The sequence below is a fragment of the Scylla paramamosain genome, chromosome 1 (assembly GCF_035594125.1).
Source record: "Scylla paramamosain isolate STU-SP2022 chromosome 1, ASM3559412v1, whole genome shotgun sequence".
NCBI classification, from domain to species: Eukaryota; Metazoa; Arthropoda; class Malacostraca; order Decapoda; family Portunidae; genus Scylla; species Scylla paramamosain.
The window spans coordinates 31,634,080-31,655,192 of NC_087151.1; the positions used below are offsets into that span (position 1 = coordinate 31,634,080).

The 21,113-nt window shown below is 49.4% G+C and overlaps 2 protein-coding genes across 6 annotated transcripts in view; one reads left to right on the forward strand and one right to left on the reverse strand.

Annotated features, from left to right (window-relative positions):
* Window positions 1-21,113, reverse strand: part of LOC135103704 (E3 ubiquitin-protein ligase SMURF1-like) — a 71,946-nt gene that overhangs the window by 15,139 nt on the left and 35,694 nt on the right. Inside the window, exon 1 of one of the 5 annotated variants that reach the window (XM_064010304.1) lies at window positions 8,832-8,980. The exons of 3 other annotated variants lie outside the window; for them this stretch is intronic. In XM_064010304.1, coding sequence (XP_063866374.1) covers window positions 8,832-8,950 — 119 coding nt within the window. In that variant the 5' untranslated portion in view covers window positions 8,951-8,980. Of the gene's footprint in view, window positions 1-8,831; window positions 8,981-21,113 lie in introns of those variants that run through there. One more of the 5 variants, XM_064010328.1, reaches the window with a different exon arrangement.
* Window positions 15,851-17,660, forward strand: LOC135103697 (uncharacterized). Its single transcript, XM_064010280.1, has 2 exons — window positions 15,851-15,981; window positions 16,145-17,660. Exon 2 carries the CDS (start codon window positions 16,229-16,231, stop codon window positions 17,546-17,548), a length of 1,320 nt encoding a protein of 439 aa, XP_063866350.1. The 5' UTR covers window positions 15,851-15,981; window positions 16,145-16,228; the 3' UTR covers window positions 17,549-17,660.

Below are 21,113 nucleotides of genomic sequence, written 5' to 3' on the forward strand. Positions count from 1 at the left end.
CTCACGCTAATGAAAGGGGAGTGGAGTGACGATGAATCATTCTTGGAGAGGGAAAGGCGGAATTAATTTCCAATAGCAGAAAATGTTAATCTTAACAGACTGTGTGCGAAGGTTATCGCAAGCATCATCCTGAAAGCCGCGACACCCGCTGCCCCAGCGCACCCACCCACCCACTGGAAGGCTGTGGCAGGAAGAGGATTCGTATAGTCGTAAATCCTAGTCTGAGAGGTGTAAGCTGACACCGGCTGCCTCCCCCCACGCCTCGAGCACCTCCTCCCCTTCCTGCCTCCCCACCTCTTATGCCTCCTCCCCCGCCTCTCACTCTCGCCCGGGCCTTCCCAACATCCACGCCGGCCAGCACCACTAAACCTCATGCCATCACTGATCTTTTCATTCCCCATGGCCACTCACGGACTGCACAACACACTCACACCCTCCTCCCTCCCTCGTCAGGCGTTGTGTTGCACCGTGTGGATCATGTGTATATGTTCATATCTGCTGCGTGGAATGTTAATACCACAATACGACCGACTGTTAAAACACACACACACACACACTAAGGTATCTGTTGATCGTCCGGAACTCTCTCTCTCTCTCTCTCTCTCTCTCTCTCTCTCTCTCTCTCTCTCTCTCTCTCTCTCTCTCTTACTAAAGACGCATGATATGGTCGCCTACTCAACGCGGCACTGGCTCACATTCCACCGTTCTTTAATAAGCAAACCCGCCCGCCGCTGCTGCTGCTGTCCGCCTGTCCCCACGCCTCGCCAGCCCTCGACACCCCTCACTTTCACTTTCATGGGCAGCAGCTTAAGTGTGTGTGTGTGTGTGTGTGTGTGTGTGTGTGTGTGTGTGTGTGTGTGTGTGTTACATATGTCTGGGAGGATGAAGACACCTCCAAGAATCTAATGAAGATGATGAGCATCTTAATAAACAACAATAACAGGCAGATTTAACGGGTGAAGATAATCGTCAGGCATTCATTATCACAACAACGGGTGCATAATAATAAAACGTGGTATACCATGTTCACTTAGAGCATCAGTCATCTTCGATCTCTTTCTAGGTTGCCACGGCTTACTTGGTGATGCACTGGGAGCTGCACTATACAGGAGAGGGTGCTGCTGGTGCTGGCTGAACATCTTATAGAGAAAGTGCGGGCGATGGCGTGGTAGGGGTGGCGGGGAGTGGGGATGTGGGGGGCGTGCAGTCGTAATGGTGCAAGGGGAGGTCGCAAGTATCGGTGAGTGAGTATAACTATTCATTGATGATAACCTCCACTGTTATAGGAGTAGGGCAGGGCAGCGCATCATGATGGAAACGCTGGAGCAGGGAGTGTGAACGACGAATTTACTGAGCGAGCGAGTCACAGCAGTGGCGATATCGTGTCGATGCTTTTTTTTTTTTTTCTTTTCTTCCTTAATCTCCATGCATTATGCTTGTAGAATACATTTTTAATAGTAAGCTGAATTTTAACATTCAGCTTATTATTGAAAAGAAAGATATCAAAGTATTACACACGCATCAAACTAGGATTCCTCCTACACACACACACACACACACACACACACACACACACACACACACACACAATGTGTGTGTGTGTGTGTGTGTGTGTGTGTGTGTGTGTGTGTGTGTGTGTGTGTGTGTGTGTGTGTGTGTGTGTGTGTGTGTGTGTGTGTGTGTGTGTCCCTTAAGTTTATTGAAGATTTTGCTAGGGATAAATGGCACAGAAAAACCCGCTTAAAAAGTGAAGGTAAAATAAGATCATAAAAATGTGTTCATCTATCAAATAAGTCTGGCAATTCTACTCTCCCTCATGGAACAAAATATGGCGGGCTGTGGAACCACTCTTTATAGTCACTGGCCGGTAACCGCAACGGGAGGGGCTGCCACACAAGCGCTACAATGGTGTTACTGGACCGCTGGTGAACGCCAAGATCATGAAGCTTGCTGTGGACAGCAGTCCTGCTGGTGACCTAGAGTGGTCCCTGGATGCGAGTCTGTTCTTCAACGTCACATCTAGGTTATTCCGTGTGTGGACACATTCGTTATACGTACACGCCCATGGATAAACCGTGACCGACTTGCTTATGATTGAGGGACAGAAAATAACTTATGACAAAAATAAAAAAAATTAAAAGTGACATGGAAACATGAAAAACACCCATACAGACGGCAGATCAAGGCAAGCATTACGATAGCGTGACTTGCAATACGCTACGAGACTCAGTCCTGCACGTGCCACCGTAGCACATCTCCAAGATAATGTAGCACTCCCCGTGGGCCACAGCCACTGTGCACGGACACCCAGGAGAGTATCCAAACATGTTCCCTACCGACTAGTAATATACAACTGCACCAAGGCCGACGTGTAGCGTCAAGTGGCCCTCATGGTGGCTCTTTCTTCTGTAAGACACACTTTCCTGAAGGCAAGACATCGCCCTCATCAGTGCAACACTACCTGCCTCACAACCACGAGATGGGAAAGAAACACACACACACACACACACACACACACACACACACACACACACACACACACACACACACACACACACACACACACACACACACACGATGGCTTAGTGGCAAGCAACAAGCAACACTCCCACGGCGGTCATGGCAAGTCCACGCTCCTCGGGTCGATACACTTGATGAATGAAAGAGTTTAATCCCAAGTGACCTTCAAATTTACGATTCTATATTGTCGCTCGTTTTCTGTGAGTGGTGGCTTGTTGATGAAGGCCACTGCTCGTGTTAAACAATCCCAGAAGGAAATGTGATCTCACGCGGATCTGACCGCAGCTCATCACGCGGCACATGCTGCAGCTGGTGGACAGGACTCGGGAAGACAGGCCGGTCTCTCATTATGAGGACCGTCACGTAGCGGACCAGGGCACCTCACTGAAACCCAATGAGGCTGGTTATTCCTGTTACTCCTCTCTCGGTAGGAAGTGCTACTGGAATACTGAACGATGCGAAGCAGGAAATATTTCACACATACATCATAGTACAGTACAGTAGATTTTTTTGATAAACATCAAAGTATATTATTATTTTTTTTAATAAACATCAAAGTATATTAATATCAAAAGTATATTAGATTTGATTACTTTATAATCCAAGCCCTTTATGTCTGAATTTTGTCTTCTTGTAACCCTGTAAATGACTAGTGCTGTTAAACGTTTCCAAAATGTATATAAATGCAAATGTATTACTTTTTTAAATTGTCTATTTTCCTGTTGGAAAATATCATACTAAAATTATAATTTTATTTTCAGCAATATTTACTTTGATCCCTATGTGCCACAGCACGCAGTGCTTCCTGTAGCGGCGGCACTGCCTCCACCAGTACCACTGTGTCACCGACATGACGTAATAGGCATTGAGAAAATCTGTGCTCAAGGTGCGAGTTACACGCCTGATTGCATTTTGAAGTCATTTAGGAAAGTCGGAAATATCACTGCACGCGAGTTTCCTTCCTGCCTAGCGCAAGGGAAAATTCCAGATGGGCAGTTATGAGGTTTTATACGCGATTTTTACATTTCTGAAAATATTCAGGATAACAAAGCATTTCCATCCTGCTTAGCATTGTTAACTAAAATGATATTCTTTCAGTGAAGTAAAGGGCTTTCCGCACTCCATTAAGACACAGAAGAATTATCTGTCATTACTGATGTAGACGTGATTCAAGATGTGCAGTGTGAGTACACAGCCTGGGATACTGTGATACCTCGAGTGGTGTTTGGTATGACTGGCCACTGGTATGTTATGTTCATGCAGCCTGCGTAATGAGTGCCGCCACAACCACGACAAAAGAGTCCTTGCCGTGGTCTGCGGCGACGAGGGACCTCACGTAAGTACTCTCCCAGCAGGCAACGTCCAAAGCCTCTATTACTTTAGTCATCCGCTAATCAGTGGACGGACCTAGTTTTTTTTCTTGACTCACACACTCAAGTCAGCAAGTCCTGCCTGGCTTACGAGAGAACTGATGTACATGAACTAAAGATTTAGAATGCAAAAACTTGAAGGAATATTTACCGCACCATAATACCAGCCATGCTTACGTGTGTGTGTGTGTGTGTGTGTGTGTGTGTGTGTGTGTGTGTGTGTGTGTGTCAGGGTTAGTGTCCACGCTCGGCCACACAACCGCAGTAGTTGGGAAACTAGCACACGAACAAGTCGCCTCTTGGTTACATGGGAAAATTTCCACAGTCGTGCCTCACTTATATAAAAATCCTTCGTGACATCGAACTTGTCACCCTCAGAGAGAGCGGCGGAGTGGTGACTGAGAGAGAGAGAGAGAGAGAGAGAGAGAGAGAGAGAGAGAGAGAGAGAGAGAGAGAGAGAGAGAGAGAGAGAGAGAGAGAGAGAGAGAGAGAGAGAGAGAGAGAGAGAGAGAGAGAGAGAGAGAGAGAGAGAGAGAGAGAGAGAGAGAGAGAAGAGAGAGAGAAGAGAGAGAGAAGAAGAAGAAGAAGAAGAAGAAGAAGAAGAAGAAGAAGAAGAAGAAGAAGAAGAAGAAGAAGAAGAAGAAGAAGAAGAAGAAGAAGAAGAAGAAGAAGAAGAAGAAGAAGAAGAAGAAGAAGAAGAAGAAGAAGAAGAAGAAGAAGAAGAAGAAGAAGAAGAAGAAGAAGAAGAAGAAGAAGAAGAAGAAGAAGAAGAAGAAGAAGTAAAACAACAACAACAACAACAACAACAACAACAACAACAACAACAACAACAACAACAACGCATGCAACACCAGAGCAAATCCAATAAACAGCTAGGTAGACACTAGGTTGCAGAAGCAGCAGCAGTAACAACAAGCCAATATAGAGCACCGGACAAGAGCGAACCCCTCCTGTGCCTGCTCACCGCTCCAGCAAGCCGTGTGTGGCGTCACGTAGTACATACAACCTCGCCAGGAGACAAAGTAATGTTTTGACTCGCGCACCCTGTTGTATCATGTTCTCGACTAGTTTAGTACAATGTTCAAAACGTCACATCAGTACTATGTAACAGTACCCACATTCTGGCTACAACTATATAGAAGTAAAATTATATATAAAAAAAATAAAGTTCCCACGTTCCTTCGCACACAAACTCACTGTTTCAGTACACATCTGCGCTCCCTGACAGTGCTGTGCGGCCCACACCTGCAACACTGCCTTAAAACAACAAAAATAGCAAGAAGGAATTCACCGAAGGATAAACACGTTGACTGACTGGAAGATCAACTGTACAACTGACATTTGAATGCGCGTTTTTGCAATACTCACGTCGTATCTGGAGCGTAAAGTTGTAACAAGTAGGCAAGCTTCACGAGGAGCGACGAGAACCAGACTCCTTATATGGAAAAACGAGGAATGACTATTTTGAGACCTAACATAAAATGCATACACTGAGGTCATCCTTCGCGGCGACGGCGTGGGAATAACGGACTGAATGATGGAATGGTGCCCAGGGAATGGAAAATGAGGTCAAGGCAGACACAGAGCGGGACGAGAAAGTCGGCGGGGAAAGTGAAACAGACCAACAGGAATACAACACTAACACGGCTACTCATGGGTGCTGAAAATAAAAATGTATAGGACTAATGAAGTTAAGCAACGGACATAAGAAAGCAAGGGAAGCTGCAAGAAGCCATCAGGTCTACAAGTGGCCGTTCCTGTGTGATACATATCTATTCACTTCCACCTCTCATCACCATCTATACATTTGTCATATCTTTTAAAGCTTCCTAATGACTCGGCACTAGCAACCTTATTACTCAGTCTATTCCATTCAACTACCTTTCTATTTGCGGAAAACACCACTCTATTTGGGATTATGATGATGAGTAATGAGAGAGAATGAGGGGATCTATGGATGTAAACAGTACCCCGTTCAGTTCCTCCATTCAAGCTACATGCTAAAATCTTCATGGAAAAAAAAATCAGTATACTGTGGTAATTAATTATATCATCTTCCCTGTATATGGTAACAAATCGTTCTCCACCCAGACACCTAATAACTTCATAAGAACGTAAGAAAATAAGGAAAGTCGCAAGAAGCCATCAGGAGTACACATATAAATCATGCCTACCTATTTCTACCAATCATCCTCAACCATAAATTAGTCTAATCTCCTTTTAAAGCTTCCTTATAACTCGGCACTCACGATCTGATTGCTGAAGCTATTCCATTCATCTTCCATTCCTTTAATTTTTTCCCTTCATCTCCCTAAGCGGCGCCACGTCACTGGGCTCCTGTGCTCCTTTCCCGTGGACGGCTGGCTCTTCACCTTCCTGAACCTTTCTCCTGTTTGAAGGTCACTGATACACGGCGGGGCATTGCTGTGTGCGTTCATCAGGAGAGAGGATCATGAGATGCAACCGGGATAAGTCCAGCAGCCGCGCCGGGAGTCCTTATAACGCCGGGCACGAGGAGGTGTGGTCTCCCCATTACTCTGCCGTCCAGGTGTCAGGTGTTGCTTGCCGTCGCCACCAAACACTCGGCAGTTCAGTGTTTCAAAAGCTTCCCTCAACACGGATTCTCTACACCATTCTCTCTCTCTCTCTCTCTCTCTCTCTCTCTCTCTCTCTCTCTCTCTCTCTCTCTCTCTCTCTCTCTCGATGCAACACTAAAATTCAAGATTCGGTCAGTGTAAGCCGTGGAATACAGCAACATATGTATTTCTTCATGTCCACTGTGCTTCAGGCTTACGGGTGAAAAATCAGTGTTTCAGTCAGTTTCTCCCTCTCCTCTTGATGCAAAGCCAATATTCGTCAAGATTCAGTCAATGTAAGCCATGCAGTACATTAAATGACCATGCATTTCTTCATGTCCACTTTTTTTTTTTTTTTTAGGCTTACGAGTGAAGAATTAATGTTTCAGACTTATTATAAGAACACAAAGCAGACATATTGAAGGCTGACCTACGCCACAAAATACTGAGCTCACACAGACATCACTCGAGTGTGTGTGTGTGTGTGTGTGTGTGTGTGTGTGAGACTCTTTTCTCCATTCGTCATCCCAGTGGTAGTGATAAGATGGTGGTGGTGGTGGTGGTGGTGGTGACAGTGGTGGTAGTGATTGTGGTGGTGGTGGTGGAGTGTGCCCATCCACCTAGAGAGGCCTGTGCCCCAGCCCCAAACATCCGCCACGAGGTGTGCGCTCGAATACAAACAGTGGACGTAAAAGGCGGTAGGTGCAGACAACATTTTTACAACGAGGCCTCATTACAAAGCAAGCCAGCCGATAACCCGAGCCCCAGCTGCTACCGAGAGAGAGAGAGAGAGAGAGAGAGAGAGAGAGAGAGAGAGAGAGAGAGAGAGAGAGAGAGAGAGAGAGAGAGAGAGAGAGAGAGAATGAGGGGATTTATGGATGTAAGCAGTACCCCGTTCAGTTCCTCTTATCTCCAACCACAGACTTCCTCACCACATGAAGACCAATTACACCACTTCTCAGCAGCTGCCTAAACCATGCCAATCAGGGCCCAGCTTTCATGCCCGCAGCGGTTATTGGGCCATCCATCAGCAGGGCCGCGGCCTTGACGGGTGCGGGAGCCGGAGACGCTGGAAAGGCTACGCGGTGAAAGGCACGGAGGCAGGAAGGCTGACAGGACAATATAGTATCAGACGCTGGAGCGAGTGTAATAAATGAGGCGGAGACAAATTTAGGTATTAGACTTGAGAAATGGAGGAGAAATTGAGGTTAGTGTATTGGGTATGTAAGGAAAGTGAAGTGTGCACCGCTAGCCGGCCACCACCTCCAAGCTGCACCGCCCTCCCTCCCGTTCTGCCCATTGCCCTGCCGCGCCGCCCCTCCCCGGCTCGGCCCTATCAAATAATCAATGGCCAACCAACTATATCACCGGCCAGGTTTTCAGTCAATACTTTCAGTGGATGGTTGGTTACTTCACGTCGCGTTCGGTACTATGCTCACAGCCTACACACACACACACACACACACACACAACGAACCCTACTCCATAACTGACCCAGTTCCTCCAGACAACCCCGCACGCCCCACCCGGCAGGTAAAGGCTACATCAAAACACTCCAGAAAAGACTACACACTTTTATCTCAGCAGCCGTCTCGCTCTCCCATCCACTCGGCTCCGTGGCAGCAATCACGCCCCCGGCAGGCAAACACGAGGCGATGCATGTACCCCACACGTATACATATAAAACAGTTCAGGCGTCGTACCTCTGCGAACTGGGTCACCCTCGTAAATATTTGAGTGACCCATTTTCCGGTTGTACCCTGTCGACCCAGTTTCCAGCACCCCGCCCTGGCCTGCTCTCCTTTGTCTTGAGCCGTGTTTTAGGAACGTTCGTCACGCCCTCCCCGCGCCTCTGGACCACGCGTTTACAAAGGGATTTCTGGCCTCGCTGCTTGTTACTTCTTAGCGATTCCTGACTTGGTGCACTACTGTACGCCATTGTTACTGTGTGTCGTCTCCCCAACAGATCCCTGCCAGCCTTAGCTACGTTCCTTTGTTCCCACGCCAGCGCTCCTCTTTCCCTAACAGTTCACAACACGAAGGCTCTGATTGGCCATATCCCAATGGACAATTACGGCAGCCAGGCGGAGGAGGGAGGGCAGTGTGGCGTCACGTGGTCAGTCAAGCTGCCTCACACCACCTGCTGCACTTTCTACTCGCCTTTACCAGCGCCGTGTTGTGTTACTCTGCCGCCCCCCCCTGCCCATCCACCACCTGTGTCAAGGGTTCCTCGCCGCAGCTACCAGTGCGATCTTGATGTTGCAGCATGAACGCTTCATGTACGGGGCATCACGTTGCAACAAAAATGTTACTTGTCAGCCACTACCCCACCGCTCAGCCAGCCAGGGGGAGCCAGAGGGCTGACCTGTGACTGGGGTGCTGCTCAGTCCACTCGGCGGTGTGTTGCGAGGAAGACCACCACAGTATCTTTCCGTTGCCACGCACCAGACCTCGCACCATCACCACTCTCAATAAAGATGTCATCGCCTCACCGCCCTGTCGCCCCGAGTGTGCTGGTGATAAGCTGATGCGTGTCAGAGGCGTGGCCCTCAGACCCGCGTGGCTCAAGGTGTCGCCGTGGGAACTGTGCCAGTGGAGAGGGAGGGGCGAAGGGTTATGTGTTAACTTAGGTATTAAGTATATATGATGTTTTGAACTGACACTAATGTTCCTGTGTGTGTGTGTGTGTGTGTGTGTGTGTGTGTGTGTGTGTGTGTGTGTGTGTGTGTGTGTGTGTGTGAGCTTGGCAAGGCACAGTGACCCCAGCGACGCCCTCGTCAGTGCCTGAGGCGAGACCATCACCGCGTAGGAGGCTCACCATGACGCTCCCCAACCACCGTGACCAGTTCCTCGTCCCCACCACAGTCCCTCGCTCCCTCACCATCATCACCACCACAGTCCATCGCTCCCTCACCACCATCACCACCACATTCCCTCGCTCCCTCACCACCACAGTCCCTTCCTCCTTCCCTCCCTCAACACCACCACAACCATCGCTCCCTCATTCGCCCTCACTATCACCACAGTCCCTCCATCCTTCCCTTCCACCATCATCACCTCCACAGCCCCTTCCTCGCTCCCTCCCTCATCCTCACCATCACCACAGTCCCTTCCACACCACACCACACCATCATCATTACTGTCTCTGCCTCACCATGCTTTCAACACCTCTCTCCCTCCTTTACCGCATCACTATCGCAATCCCCTTACACCATCAAAACTGCCCCTATCTCACCATATCACCACCATTTTAGAGTTCCTCGTACTCAACATTTCACCACCAAAATCACCAGCATCATCACCACTATTATCACAACCTCCTCCTCCTCCCCTACACCACAGTGAATATATGCAATAACCACAAGAGACAAATTCTCTCTCTCTCTCTCTCTCTCTCTCTCTCTCTCTCTCTCTCTCTCTCTCTCTCTCTCTCTCTCTGGGTGTTCGGTTGAATGCCCCAAGAGGAAGAGGGAGGCGGGCAGGGGAGGGAGAGATGTGTGTGGTGTCTGGTGATGAGCGTAAGGGGAAAGTGCCTGGAGGGTTAAGGGGAGTAGAGGAAAAGGTCACAGAGGAAATGCCTGCCAGATGGAGTGCTAGGAGGGAGTAGGTATTTTAGGTCAAGTTTGCGTTGGATTAGGTTAGGTTATGTTAGGTTTGGTTAGATGAGGTTGAATTACGCTAAGTTTGGTTAGGTTAGGGTAAGTTATGTTTGGTTAGATTACGTTAGGTTAGGTCTAGTTTAGGTCAGGTTAGGTTAGGTGAAGTGTAGTTAAATCACTTTAGGTTTAGTTAGATTAGATTAGATTAGGTTTGGTTAAGGTTACGCTTGGCTAGGATACGTTAAACTAAGACTCCTTCACTGCCAAGATCGTTCTTTGCACATAAAAAAAAAAGGAAAATATGAGTTTCAATTAGTCATTTATAAGCCAAATAACCATTTAGAAGACTACACAACGAAAATAAGTGTCTAAAAACCTGTAGATCATGATGCTGGAAAAAAAAATCTAATCGAGGAAAGTCAAGTGCACCTTTGTAAAATAAGTATGTCATATGCCAAAAAATCACGGAAAAGTGTCACTGAGGAGAAAAAAACAAACAAACCCTAGTACACATTCCATTGGGTCAGGGAGCGTCATGAGAGGAAGGAAACAAATAATAGTGTCATGACAGGAAGAAAGAAGGAAACAGTAATTCATGAGAGAAGGAGGAAGGAAATCAATAATAGTGCCATGACAGGAAGAAAGAAGGAAACAGTAATTCATGAAAGGAAAGAGGAAAGATAGAAAAATGCCACTAATAGGTATCTGATAGGGCCAAGACGTACCAAGAGAGGGAGAGGGAAGGGAAGAAACATGGCTCCAACACACATCAGATAGGGCCAAGTACAGCCATGGGAGGAAGAAAGGAGGAAAGAAAATAACAGTAATTCATGAGAGGGAGGAAAAGGAAAGAAACATGGCACTAATAAGTATTTCATAGGGCCAGAGTGTGCCATGAGAGGAAGGAAGAAGGAAAGAACCAGCAGGGAACGAACGAGCAGTGGCAGGAATGTACAGAGGAGATGATTGGCCTGATGAGTTGGGTACAAGAGTGGGAGGGATTAGAGAAGTGGAAGGGTGGGTGGTGGTGGTGCTAACAAGACCACCCAGCCCAACTCTATCCCATCCCACCTCAGTCCACCCACCCAGACAACCCTTCCCCAGCCCGGAGTGCCCATCCCAGCCCAGCCCACCCCCTCCACAGCACCTCACCCCATCCCACCCCTCCTCCCCCTCCCAGAACTGAGTCACAGGATGGGCTGCGATAAGGAATGGGGTGCGAGGAGAGGAACTGAGACAAGGTAATCACTCTCCTCCTCTGCCGCTGCCCGCCGCCGCCGCCATCACCACCACCACCACTTACGAACGAGAGAGAGAGAGAGAGAGAGAGAGAGAGAGAGAGAGAGAGAGAGAGAGAGAGAGAGAGAGAGAGAGAGAGAGAGAGAGAGAGAATCAGAATATAAGCAACAGAACAAGTCGTGACAAAAAAAAAAAGGAAAAGAGGAGAAAAGTAAAAACAGATCGATTATAGTAACAGACAAAACACACACACACACACACACACACACACACACACACACACACACACACACACACAAGACGAGGACGACAAAAATAAAAGACAAAACAGACACCCAGACAGACCTTAGGAGACAAACCATTCCTCCCTTCCCTCTCTTCCTTCCTCCTTCCCCTCCGCCTCCCTTCCCTCACTCCTCACGCTCACTGACAACCTGACAGACACACAGACAAAACTAATATAGGCAGAGTGCCAAACTGACACTGCCTGATAAGACGGGGAAAAAACTGCCCCTCCCTCCCTCTCCCTTCCCGTCCTCCCCTCTGGCCTGTGTTTGGCGTCTGCCCACCACCCACAAGTCGCCAGTGAGTCACACCCTTGTCTCCCTACTTGCTTCTCCCACCCCCACTAGTACTATTCCACTCCTGCACATGCCCCCACCCCCTCTCTCCTCCCCTCCCCTCCTCTTCCTTCCCTATTACATTACTGCTATTGCTACTGTTGCCTCGAATGGTGCTATTAATATGATCGATCTTGTATTTTCTGTTTTTTTTTTTTTTTTTGTTATTTCTTTACTGTATTCACATTTGTTATCATTACTGTTATTATTTAAGGATATTCTTAATAGTTTATTTCCTGTGCTACGTCCTTTATGTCTCCGGATGAACGTATGTTATTTTTTTATTATCTCTCTCTCTCTCTCTCTCTCTCTCTCTCTCTCTCTCTCTCTCTCTCTCTCTCTCTCTCTGAATCATCACTTTGCGAGGGTGAAGGAAGTGGCGGTGTTCGGAGCAAGACTGGGAAGTGGTGCAGGGGTAAGTAATATCAAGGGGGTGGCAGCAGACTGTCAGGGGGTCAGGGAGTGGGGGGGGGGAAGCAGGGGGCGCATCATCCCGCACTCCCCCGCGGGCCCGGAAAAGGGAGGAATTTCCGTCCCGCACACACTCAGCCCACTCGGCCACTCCAGGCGCGCGCGCATACACACACACACACACACACACACACACACACACACACACACACACACACACACACACACACACACACACACACACACACACTGTCCCCTAGCCCACTGGTGACGTCCTTGCTGGTCACGATTCGCGTCCCACTCAGTTGAACGATAAGCAATCAGTTAGTGCCCTGCTCCACCCAAGCCGTGAGGTGCGCGGTGTGACAGTCGCAGGCTCACCCTTATACTGGACTGCAGTGGCTTTGAGTTCTTTTTCTGTGAGGGTAATATACCAGCTGGCGATTGTGAATTCTGATCATCAACACACACACACGCACACACACACATACACACACACAAATACATTTCTCTCTCTAGTGGTGTATGCAGGCGCCCTCAGCCACCCCCATCCCCCACAAGAGTGCCCTAGATCGCGGCGCGGGGTCCCGAGCACATCGCCGGCTAAGGAAGACAAAGGTGAACCTGTGTGCCGCGGGAGGCGGGCTGAGGAGAGGCGCCGCGGGTCACACGCCTCCGGGCTCGCAGCACTCACGCACTGTCCTCCAGCACAGCGCTGCGGCGGCCAAAGCACCTCTCTAAAGTGTGGGAAGCCCAGGACACATTACCGCTCTCAGTCACACGCCCCTCCCTCCCCCACCACCAACCCGCCGATGTTTTCGTCACTCACATCACACGAAGCGGAAAGCCAAACGTTAGCAGCTTCTTACACGAGGCTCCAGCATCAGACCTGCATCCTGGGTGTTGAGGGTGTCGCGGACGTCTAGGCGACACTTGGCAGCGAAGCGAGTCATCGTAAGGGGACGTGAGAACACCACATCAGTGGGTCTGCCTCTGCCACACAGGAGCAATGCACTGGCAGTACTCATATGACCCAAGTAAACTACCTGGCAGGGAAATGCTGCCATACTGACTGGTTTCCCCTATCTCCTCCCCATTTACTTCCGCTGTGCTCCCCGCTGCCTCACCACCACCACCACCACCATGACGCCCGCCACAAAAAGGTTAGCACTTCCTCCTCAGCTCACTGTGTTCCCTCGCCAGTCGTCAACGTGGCGCGAGGGAAGGAGTTTCCAAACACCTGAGGACCCGCGGCAACAAACTGACTGTTGCCCTCATCACCTGCAACGGGCGGGGAAAGAGGAAGAGGAGGAGGAGGAGGAGGAGGAGGAGGAGGAGGAGAGCTTGCGCTAACCAAGGCCCCGGGAGGTGAGGAGTAAGTGGTAGCGGAGGAGGGGAAGAGGAGGGGGTGCAATGGCGTGCGAGTCCCTCTGCACGTCTCTCCCTCCTCCCCCTCCCTCAGCTATAATGGCTACATTCTCGCCACAGAAGGTCACCCCTCTTGTTACTGTCTTGCTTCTCATCCTCGCTTTCCCCTCTTCACCACGCTTCGAGACGCACACCCTCCTTCCCCCTCTCCCCTCCCCAAGCACTCACATGCCGCCAGTTACTCGACCCAGACTCTCGCCCACCATCTTTCAGGCGTCGTGGGTGAAGGAACTGTATACACCCACGGCCTCTGCCTGGCTGTGGGCGTCACTGGTGGCGAGGCCTGGCCGCCGCGGAGAACAGCAATGTCATGAAGCACAAACCCTGTTGCTGCACGCCCACAGTGGCGGGAGAAGGGGGGAGGGGAGCAGGCAGGTCATGACAAGTCACCACTTCCTGACACCCGGTACCCGCCCCGTGCATCACCACGCCCCTGAAGGATGCCCGCCGCCAATACCGCCCCTTGTATCGCTTGTGCCTTCCCTACTGGAGCAACCGCAGCAAACCGTCGCCCTTCACACAAAGGCGTGGAGGGCAAGCACGAGTCCGAGCAAGCGCCCCGCAGCAGGTGGTGGGTGAGAACCTGGAGGCAGACAGAGGACAACGGAAATGTGGGTTCCGGTGAGGATGTGAGCGGGGCGTCCTCACGGTTGCTAAATCGCCCGCAGGTGGCAGGTGAGACGACTCAAGGGATGCACCACCAGGCCGCCGCCTCCTATGCTGCACCCCCTCTCGTCACGCTGACCCTCCCGCGGCGGGGAATGTCCTCGGTGAGAGCAGCGTCCAACACGATCCTCACGCCGTGAATGCATGAGGCGTGGCAGCCAAGGCCTGGCCTGTGTCCCAGCGCACACCTGCCTGGCGCGTGGGAGGCCCCGGCCCCTCCCTGTGTACACCACTGCTCCAGCTGCAGCGCAACACATGCAGGCACAAGTCACGACACAGAGATCCACAGAGCAATTGTGTCTTTCCCACCCAGGCTGTCATGCTGTCCTTTGGTTATCTTCTTTTTATATAACATTTATTGGATTATTCATTTAACCTTCCATGTAACACACACACACACACACACACACACACACACACACACACACACACACACACACACACACACACACACACACACGTCTCCACGTACATATAGCAGGTGTATTGTTGATGCATTACATATTCCAGTCTGTCCCTGGCGCCTCGCTCTCCTCACGGCTACGTGAGCCACACAGCAATGAACCGCACAGGACACAAGTTAAAGGACCGAGGACAGTCGAACTTGAAATACACCCACCTGAACCCACTACCTGATGGGTTGGCCGCGCGTCTCGTCCACACACACACACACACACACACACACACACACACACACACACACACACACACACACACACACACACACACACACCGGCGTGCCTCTGACCTTACCTCCATCATCAGTTTGTTTTTGTTAAGATAAGACTGAGATTACTGCAGCACGTGGCGTGGGTGATGTTGAGTATTGGTGCTAATGTACTGGTGGTGGTGGTGGTGGTGGTGTTGCTGGTGGGGGGCGTAGTCACTTCTCCTACAAGCCTACAATAACTGGAGTACTGCCACATATCCTACACATAGATGGTCATATTTCCTACACAAAAACAAGTATCCGTCATATATCCTACACATAAAATGACTACCCTCCAGGTCAAATATCCTTTAAATACACCAGTTTTAGAGTAATGCCATATTTCCTACAGAGATACAGCATACCTCCTACACTCAAAAACCTGTTCTGTCACATATCCTACAAGGATACAGCATATCTGCTACACACAATAATATGTTGTCACATCTCCTACATTGCTCCTACAGGCGCACCCCCTAGCTTGGCGCCTCTGCACTCGGAGCTTCTGGCTCAGTACACTCCTGCCGACCTTGACTAGTCAACAAGTAGATAAGTTGTTATACATCCGTTCGGCGTAGTATCGTTCACATTCAGACATCATGGGTCGAGTTTAGTCTCGACCCAGCAGTATTTTTTTCTCCATTCGACGGGACAGACGGCATTATTGTACTCGATTGCGCCTGGACCAAGCATGGCTAGTATTGAGGGAACATCCGCTTCAATGCAGTGGTTTACAAAGACAACTCTGGATTCCGGTACCTCCGAAATGTGGCAAGAAACAACAAACTATACCTGCGTTGCATTCATCACCCCAACTGTGGAGGAAGAGCCGTATTGTCGGAGGTAAGAACAGTTGTAAAATGTTATAGACCAGGAGTTTGGTAAGATTTAATCAACTTCACTGCTAAAGGTTTTCCGTTAAAACGATGGAGATCACTGGCAGAGTCACTGGTGATGATGGTGGTGTTAGGTGTTGTTCGAATTATTAAGCAGTTATATTTTACAGACAACTGGTGTCATCAGAGCAACGCAAGGTCACAACCATGAATCATCCGACTATGCTGCAACAGATCTGAGGAACACTCTCAAGATGAAGGCTGCTGAGGATGTGGGCTCTACCAGCAACTCCGAGATCTTCAGGCGGGTAACAAGACATCACCAACATGGAGCAGATGTGTCTTTCTCATCTGTAGAGCGAAGCATGCTTCGAGCCAAGCGCCGAATTCAACCGAGGCAACCACACACTGCAGAGGAGTGCGCCAACATTCTAGAAAGCTTAGAGGCCCAGGCCTTTAACGTAAACTTCAGATCTGTCGTCACAGATCAGGGAAGTGGTCATTTGGCAATTATTTTTTATTCTCTAACCCTGGTACCACTGATGACCACAATTAAGGAATGGAATTTTGATGGTACTTTTTACACTGTGCCTGCACTCTTCTACCAGCTCTTCACATTACTTGGATTTTACAAAGGTCATTCATTCCCACTCATCTTCACCTTGATGACATCAAAGTCTAAAAAGTTGTATGATATCACAATGCAAAGAGTGAAGGAACTCATCCCCAACCTGAATCCTGAACAAGCAATGGGTGATTTTGAAAGCAGTTCTGGTAAAGCAATTCGCTCTTGCTGGCCACAGGTTCAGATTGGGGGCTGTCAGTTCCACTTTTCACAAAACCTGTACCGGAAAATTCAGAAACTGGGGCTAACTGAACTTTACAAAGACAACAAACAGTTTAATAAGTGGGTCAAAAAGATCATGACACTAAGTTATGTGCCAGCCAACCAGATGCATGAAGCAGTTGACTCTCTGTTCCAAGAAAATTTTGACTTGAATGATCATTCCCAGCCAAAAATTACTGCATTCAAAACCTACATCACAGAGTACTGGATTCGAAAAGTCACTCCACAACGGTTATCTGTCTTCGAATTTTCTCGTGGAACTAACAATGATGCAGAGTCGTACCACAGCAGACTGAAAGCCATTGTCCGCCAGCACAAGCCAAACATTTACACTTTCCTCACACATCTGAATAATCTGATAACAGACACAACTAAGGACATTGAACGTGTGGATGCTGGCTTGGACATCACTCGTCAGAAAAAGGAGAAGTTTGTCAGAAACATTGAGCGCAGGCAGAACTTGAAAGAACAATTACAGAATGGCACATACACATTAACCCAATACATTAATGCTGTCGCTTACACATTTGATAGCTCTGTTTCAGCATTTCAACTTCCTGGAGACAGTGCTGATGAAAGTGGGGATGAGCATCAAGGCCCTGACAACGCAGCTGGTACTCCAGATGTTCCTCCCGAACTTCGGTGCAGCATCTGCTTAAGGCGAAGGGAAAGGACAGTTGTTCTTTTGCCCTGCCGACATGCCTCTCCTTCTGTGCAGATTGCATAACTATCCTTGTATCAGCAGCAGATGCTAACAACCCGGCAACATGTCCCACTTGTCGTACTGCCATTCAAGACAGGCTTGAAGTTTACGTTTAAAATGTGCCATAGTAATTTTTTTTTATATATATACGTACGTTTTAGTGAGAAATGAAAAAAAATATCATTGTAATGCCATATTTTATATATGTAAGTTTTACTGAAAAATAAAAAGTGCCATTTTAATTCATGTGCCTTCCAGTTTTTACAATCATATTTTTTACTTGTAGGAGATATGACAGTATAAATGTAGGAGTTATGCCGGATGCACCATACTGCCGCAGCTCCTACACAAAAACAAGTGTCAGGCACATTTCCTACATAACAACTTGATACCCAGCGTATTTCCTACACCTACTGCGTGTAGGAGATATGCTGTATCTCTGTAGGAAATATGTCACTACTCTAAAAACTACTTAATTTGTATTTGATGTGTCCTGTAGGAAATGTGGCGTAGGAAATGTGGCGCGGCCCCGCTGGTGGTGGTGACGGCGAGTGAGGAGGGAATCGAGGGCGGCGGCGTCGACAGTTGGTTGATGGTGGGAAAGTGTGACTTTTTTGAGGCGGCGGCGGCGGTGGTGGCGGCCTTGGTGACTTATCGTGAAGCAATGGCCGTGAGACAGATGACCGCGCTACACTGCTGCTCCCTCTCTTCCTCTCTTTTCCATCAAGGCGAGGTGTACTACAAGCCAGAGTCCCTCTCCGTCTTTGACAGCGCGGTAGCTTCTGCCTGGCTGAGCATCGCACTGAAAAGATGCCGATATGTGCGGGGAGGAGAAGGGGCTGGAAGGGAGGCAAGGAGGCAGGGAGGAGGGAAGCTCAAGGAAAGGTAGGGATGGTTTCTAAGCTCCACACTGTCTCTCGTTCTCGCTCCTCCTCATCCTCCACCCGGTGACGTGGTAACAAGCTTGGTCCACTCGCCTCCACACCACTCATGGCGTGCTTCATGTTTCCTGTATTCCTTCTCTACAATACCTGTCACCGCGGCTTGCTTTGCCTACTTAAGCAATTGCCAATATTACGTAAGGACGCCACCACGCCTCAGCTACCTGGCCGGCATACACTAGCACCGACCAGCAGTGACGCCTTCCGCCTACAAAGCCTTGGTGGGTTACAGTCTGTGGGTGAGGCGTACTTTCATCTATACACGCGTCACATTCGTTAGTGTACTGTGAATGCCTGTGACGTCTATTTCCGTGTCGGAACACTGCATCACATTACCTGGCACCACACGGGAGGGCCGCCACCACGATCCACAAGCTTCTCTCGCCTGCTTTCCTCCCAAATGGGTCTCGCTTCTCAGCACGGCGAGAACCCGCAGCGACGTGTGGCCCCTTAAGACCTCTTTAGGGTCTCGGGTCTCGGGCTCCTTAGGGCCTCTCGTCTCCGCGGGTCAAGAGGGCCTCAGCTGCACGACACACTCCGCCGGCCGCTACTTAATTACGTTAGGGGACCCTGCCCTCCTGCCTGTCAGCCTCAGCCCGCACCGTTCCACACCTGCCAGGCACATCTGCACACTGGCGCTATAATCACCTACAGCACACCTGTGGCCTCTGAGGCACCTTTACGCCTACAGCGCTCCCTTTCACTCCACGCCTTCCTTCCACCCGGCGGGGCCCTGCTGCCCGTGTCCCGGCCTCTCATAATGGTGCAGCGAGGAGACTCGCCGGAAGTACGCCACGCTCCCCCTCAAGGGAGCCGCTGACGGGTGGTGTAATTAACTAAATGGATGAGTTTCATTTGGTCGTTCGTCAGACTGAACTATCTCCCAGGTGACTAGCCGTGTGGCTGCGCCACATCCTAACTATGAGCGGGGATGGTGACGGACTGGCCGACACACGAAAGGTCACTGTCTTCATAACTGATAAGCATGGAAACGAACAAAGCGTCTGGCCGGCCACCAAGAAACTTGAGGATTCGTCTGTCTGTCTGCCTGGCGAGGAGGCTCACTAACCACCAGCTGCCTACCAATAGGAGCAAGGTAGATTAAAAGGACTAGACTCAGTGACTAGCAAAAAGACGCATGGGGCGAGGCACAGAGTGGCAGTCACACACAGCGGCAGAGCAGGGAAGCCGAACCATCAGGAAGCAGCAGGAGCCGCAGTAGCACTGCACCTGAAGGTTGCGTCCACTGGGTGAGGAAGTGTATCTCTCACTTAATATTCGCACCATCACCACCTCCACCACTACTTCCACCATCACCATTCCCATTATCACCACCATCATCACCAACTCCACTACCTCGTCCACCTTCACCACCACCGTCCCACCCCTTCACCTGGCCAAGCACCAAGCAACAGCAGCAGCACACCTAAGGCGCGCAAACACACACACACACACACACACACACACACACACACACACACACACACACACACACCACAGCGGCGCCACAACCTTTTTATAAAGCTTACAAAACACTTGGTAAACAGCACCGGCGCACTGCAAGCGTCAGCAAGCATTCCTGACTACACCCTCCTTGCTAGACAACCTCTCTCTCTCTCTCTCTCTCTCTCTCTCTCTCTCTCTCTCTCTCTCTCTCTCTCTCTCTCTCGTATCGTCCAGTAAACAAAGGCAACGCCCCTGCCCCGGGCGCCATACAAACATCGCATTTGAGAAGAAAAAGGAGAGAGAGCTGAAAACTGAAAGGGAAATGAGGGTGAAAAGAAATGAAGCTATTATGAATGAGAGAGAGAGAGAGAGAGAGAGAGAGAGAGAGAGAGAGAGAGAGAGAGAGAGAGAGAGAGAGAGAGAGAGAGAGAGAGAGAGAGAGAGAGAGAGAGAGAGAGAGAGAGAGAGAGAGGAGGGGGCCCGGAGAGGGAAGAAGACAGGAAGAGATTCGGTTGTCTCAAATTACAAACAAGAGATAGGATTTGAGGGGAGAGGGACGAGAGAGGGAAGGGGCGGGAAATAATGGAAGTGAGGGAGAGAGGGAGAGGAGGGAGAGTAGGGGATAGGGAGGGAGGGAGAGGGGGGATGAGTGGGGGAGTGAGGCTAATGAGAGGGGAAGCAGGTGAGAAGTGATCCAAGAGAGAGAGAGAGAGAGAGAGAGAGAGAGAGAGAGAGAGAGAGAGAGAGAGAGAGAGAGAGAGAGAGAGAGAGAGAGAGAGAGAGAGAGAGAGAGAGAGAGAGAGAGAGAGAGAATGGTGGCTGGCTTTAGAGAACCGTCGCGTCATCCTCTTAACACACACACACACACACACACACACACACACACACACACACACACACACACACACACACAGATAAGAGAACGTTCGGCCGGACTTTAATTGTGGTTAATGATATTTTTCCGTCTGACCAAAACAAGGCAATGACAGAAAAGATGTAGTAGTAGTAGTAGTAGTAGTAGTAGTAGTAGTAGTAGTAGTAGTAGTAGTAGTAGTAGTAGTAGTAGTAGTAGTTGTTGTTGTTGTTGTTGTTGTTGTTGTTGTTGTTGTTGTTGTTGTTGTTGTTGTTGTTGTTGTTGTTGTTGTTGTTGTTGTTGTGGTGGTGGTGGTAATAGATAATCAATATAAAAAAATAATAATGAG

Excerpts from the sequence above, each read along its gene's own strand:
- LOC135103697 (XM_064010280.1), top strand. The coding sequence starts at position 16,229 with ATGAAGGCTGCTGAGGATGTGGGCTCTACCAGCAACTCCGAGATCTTC.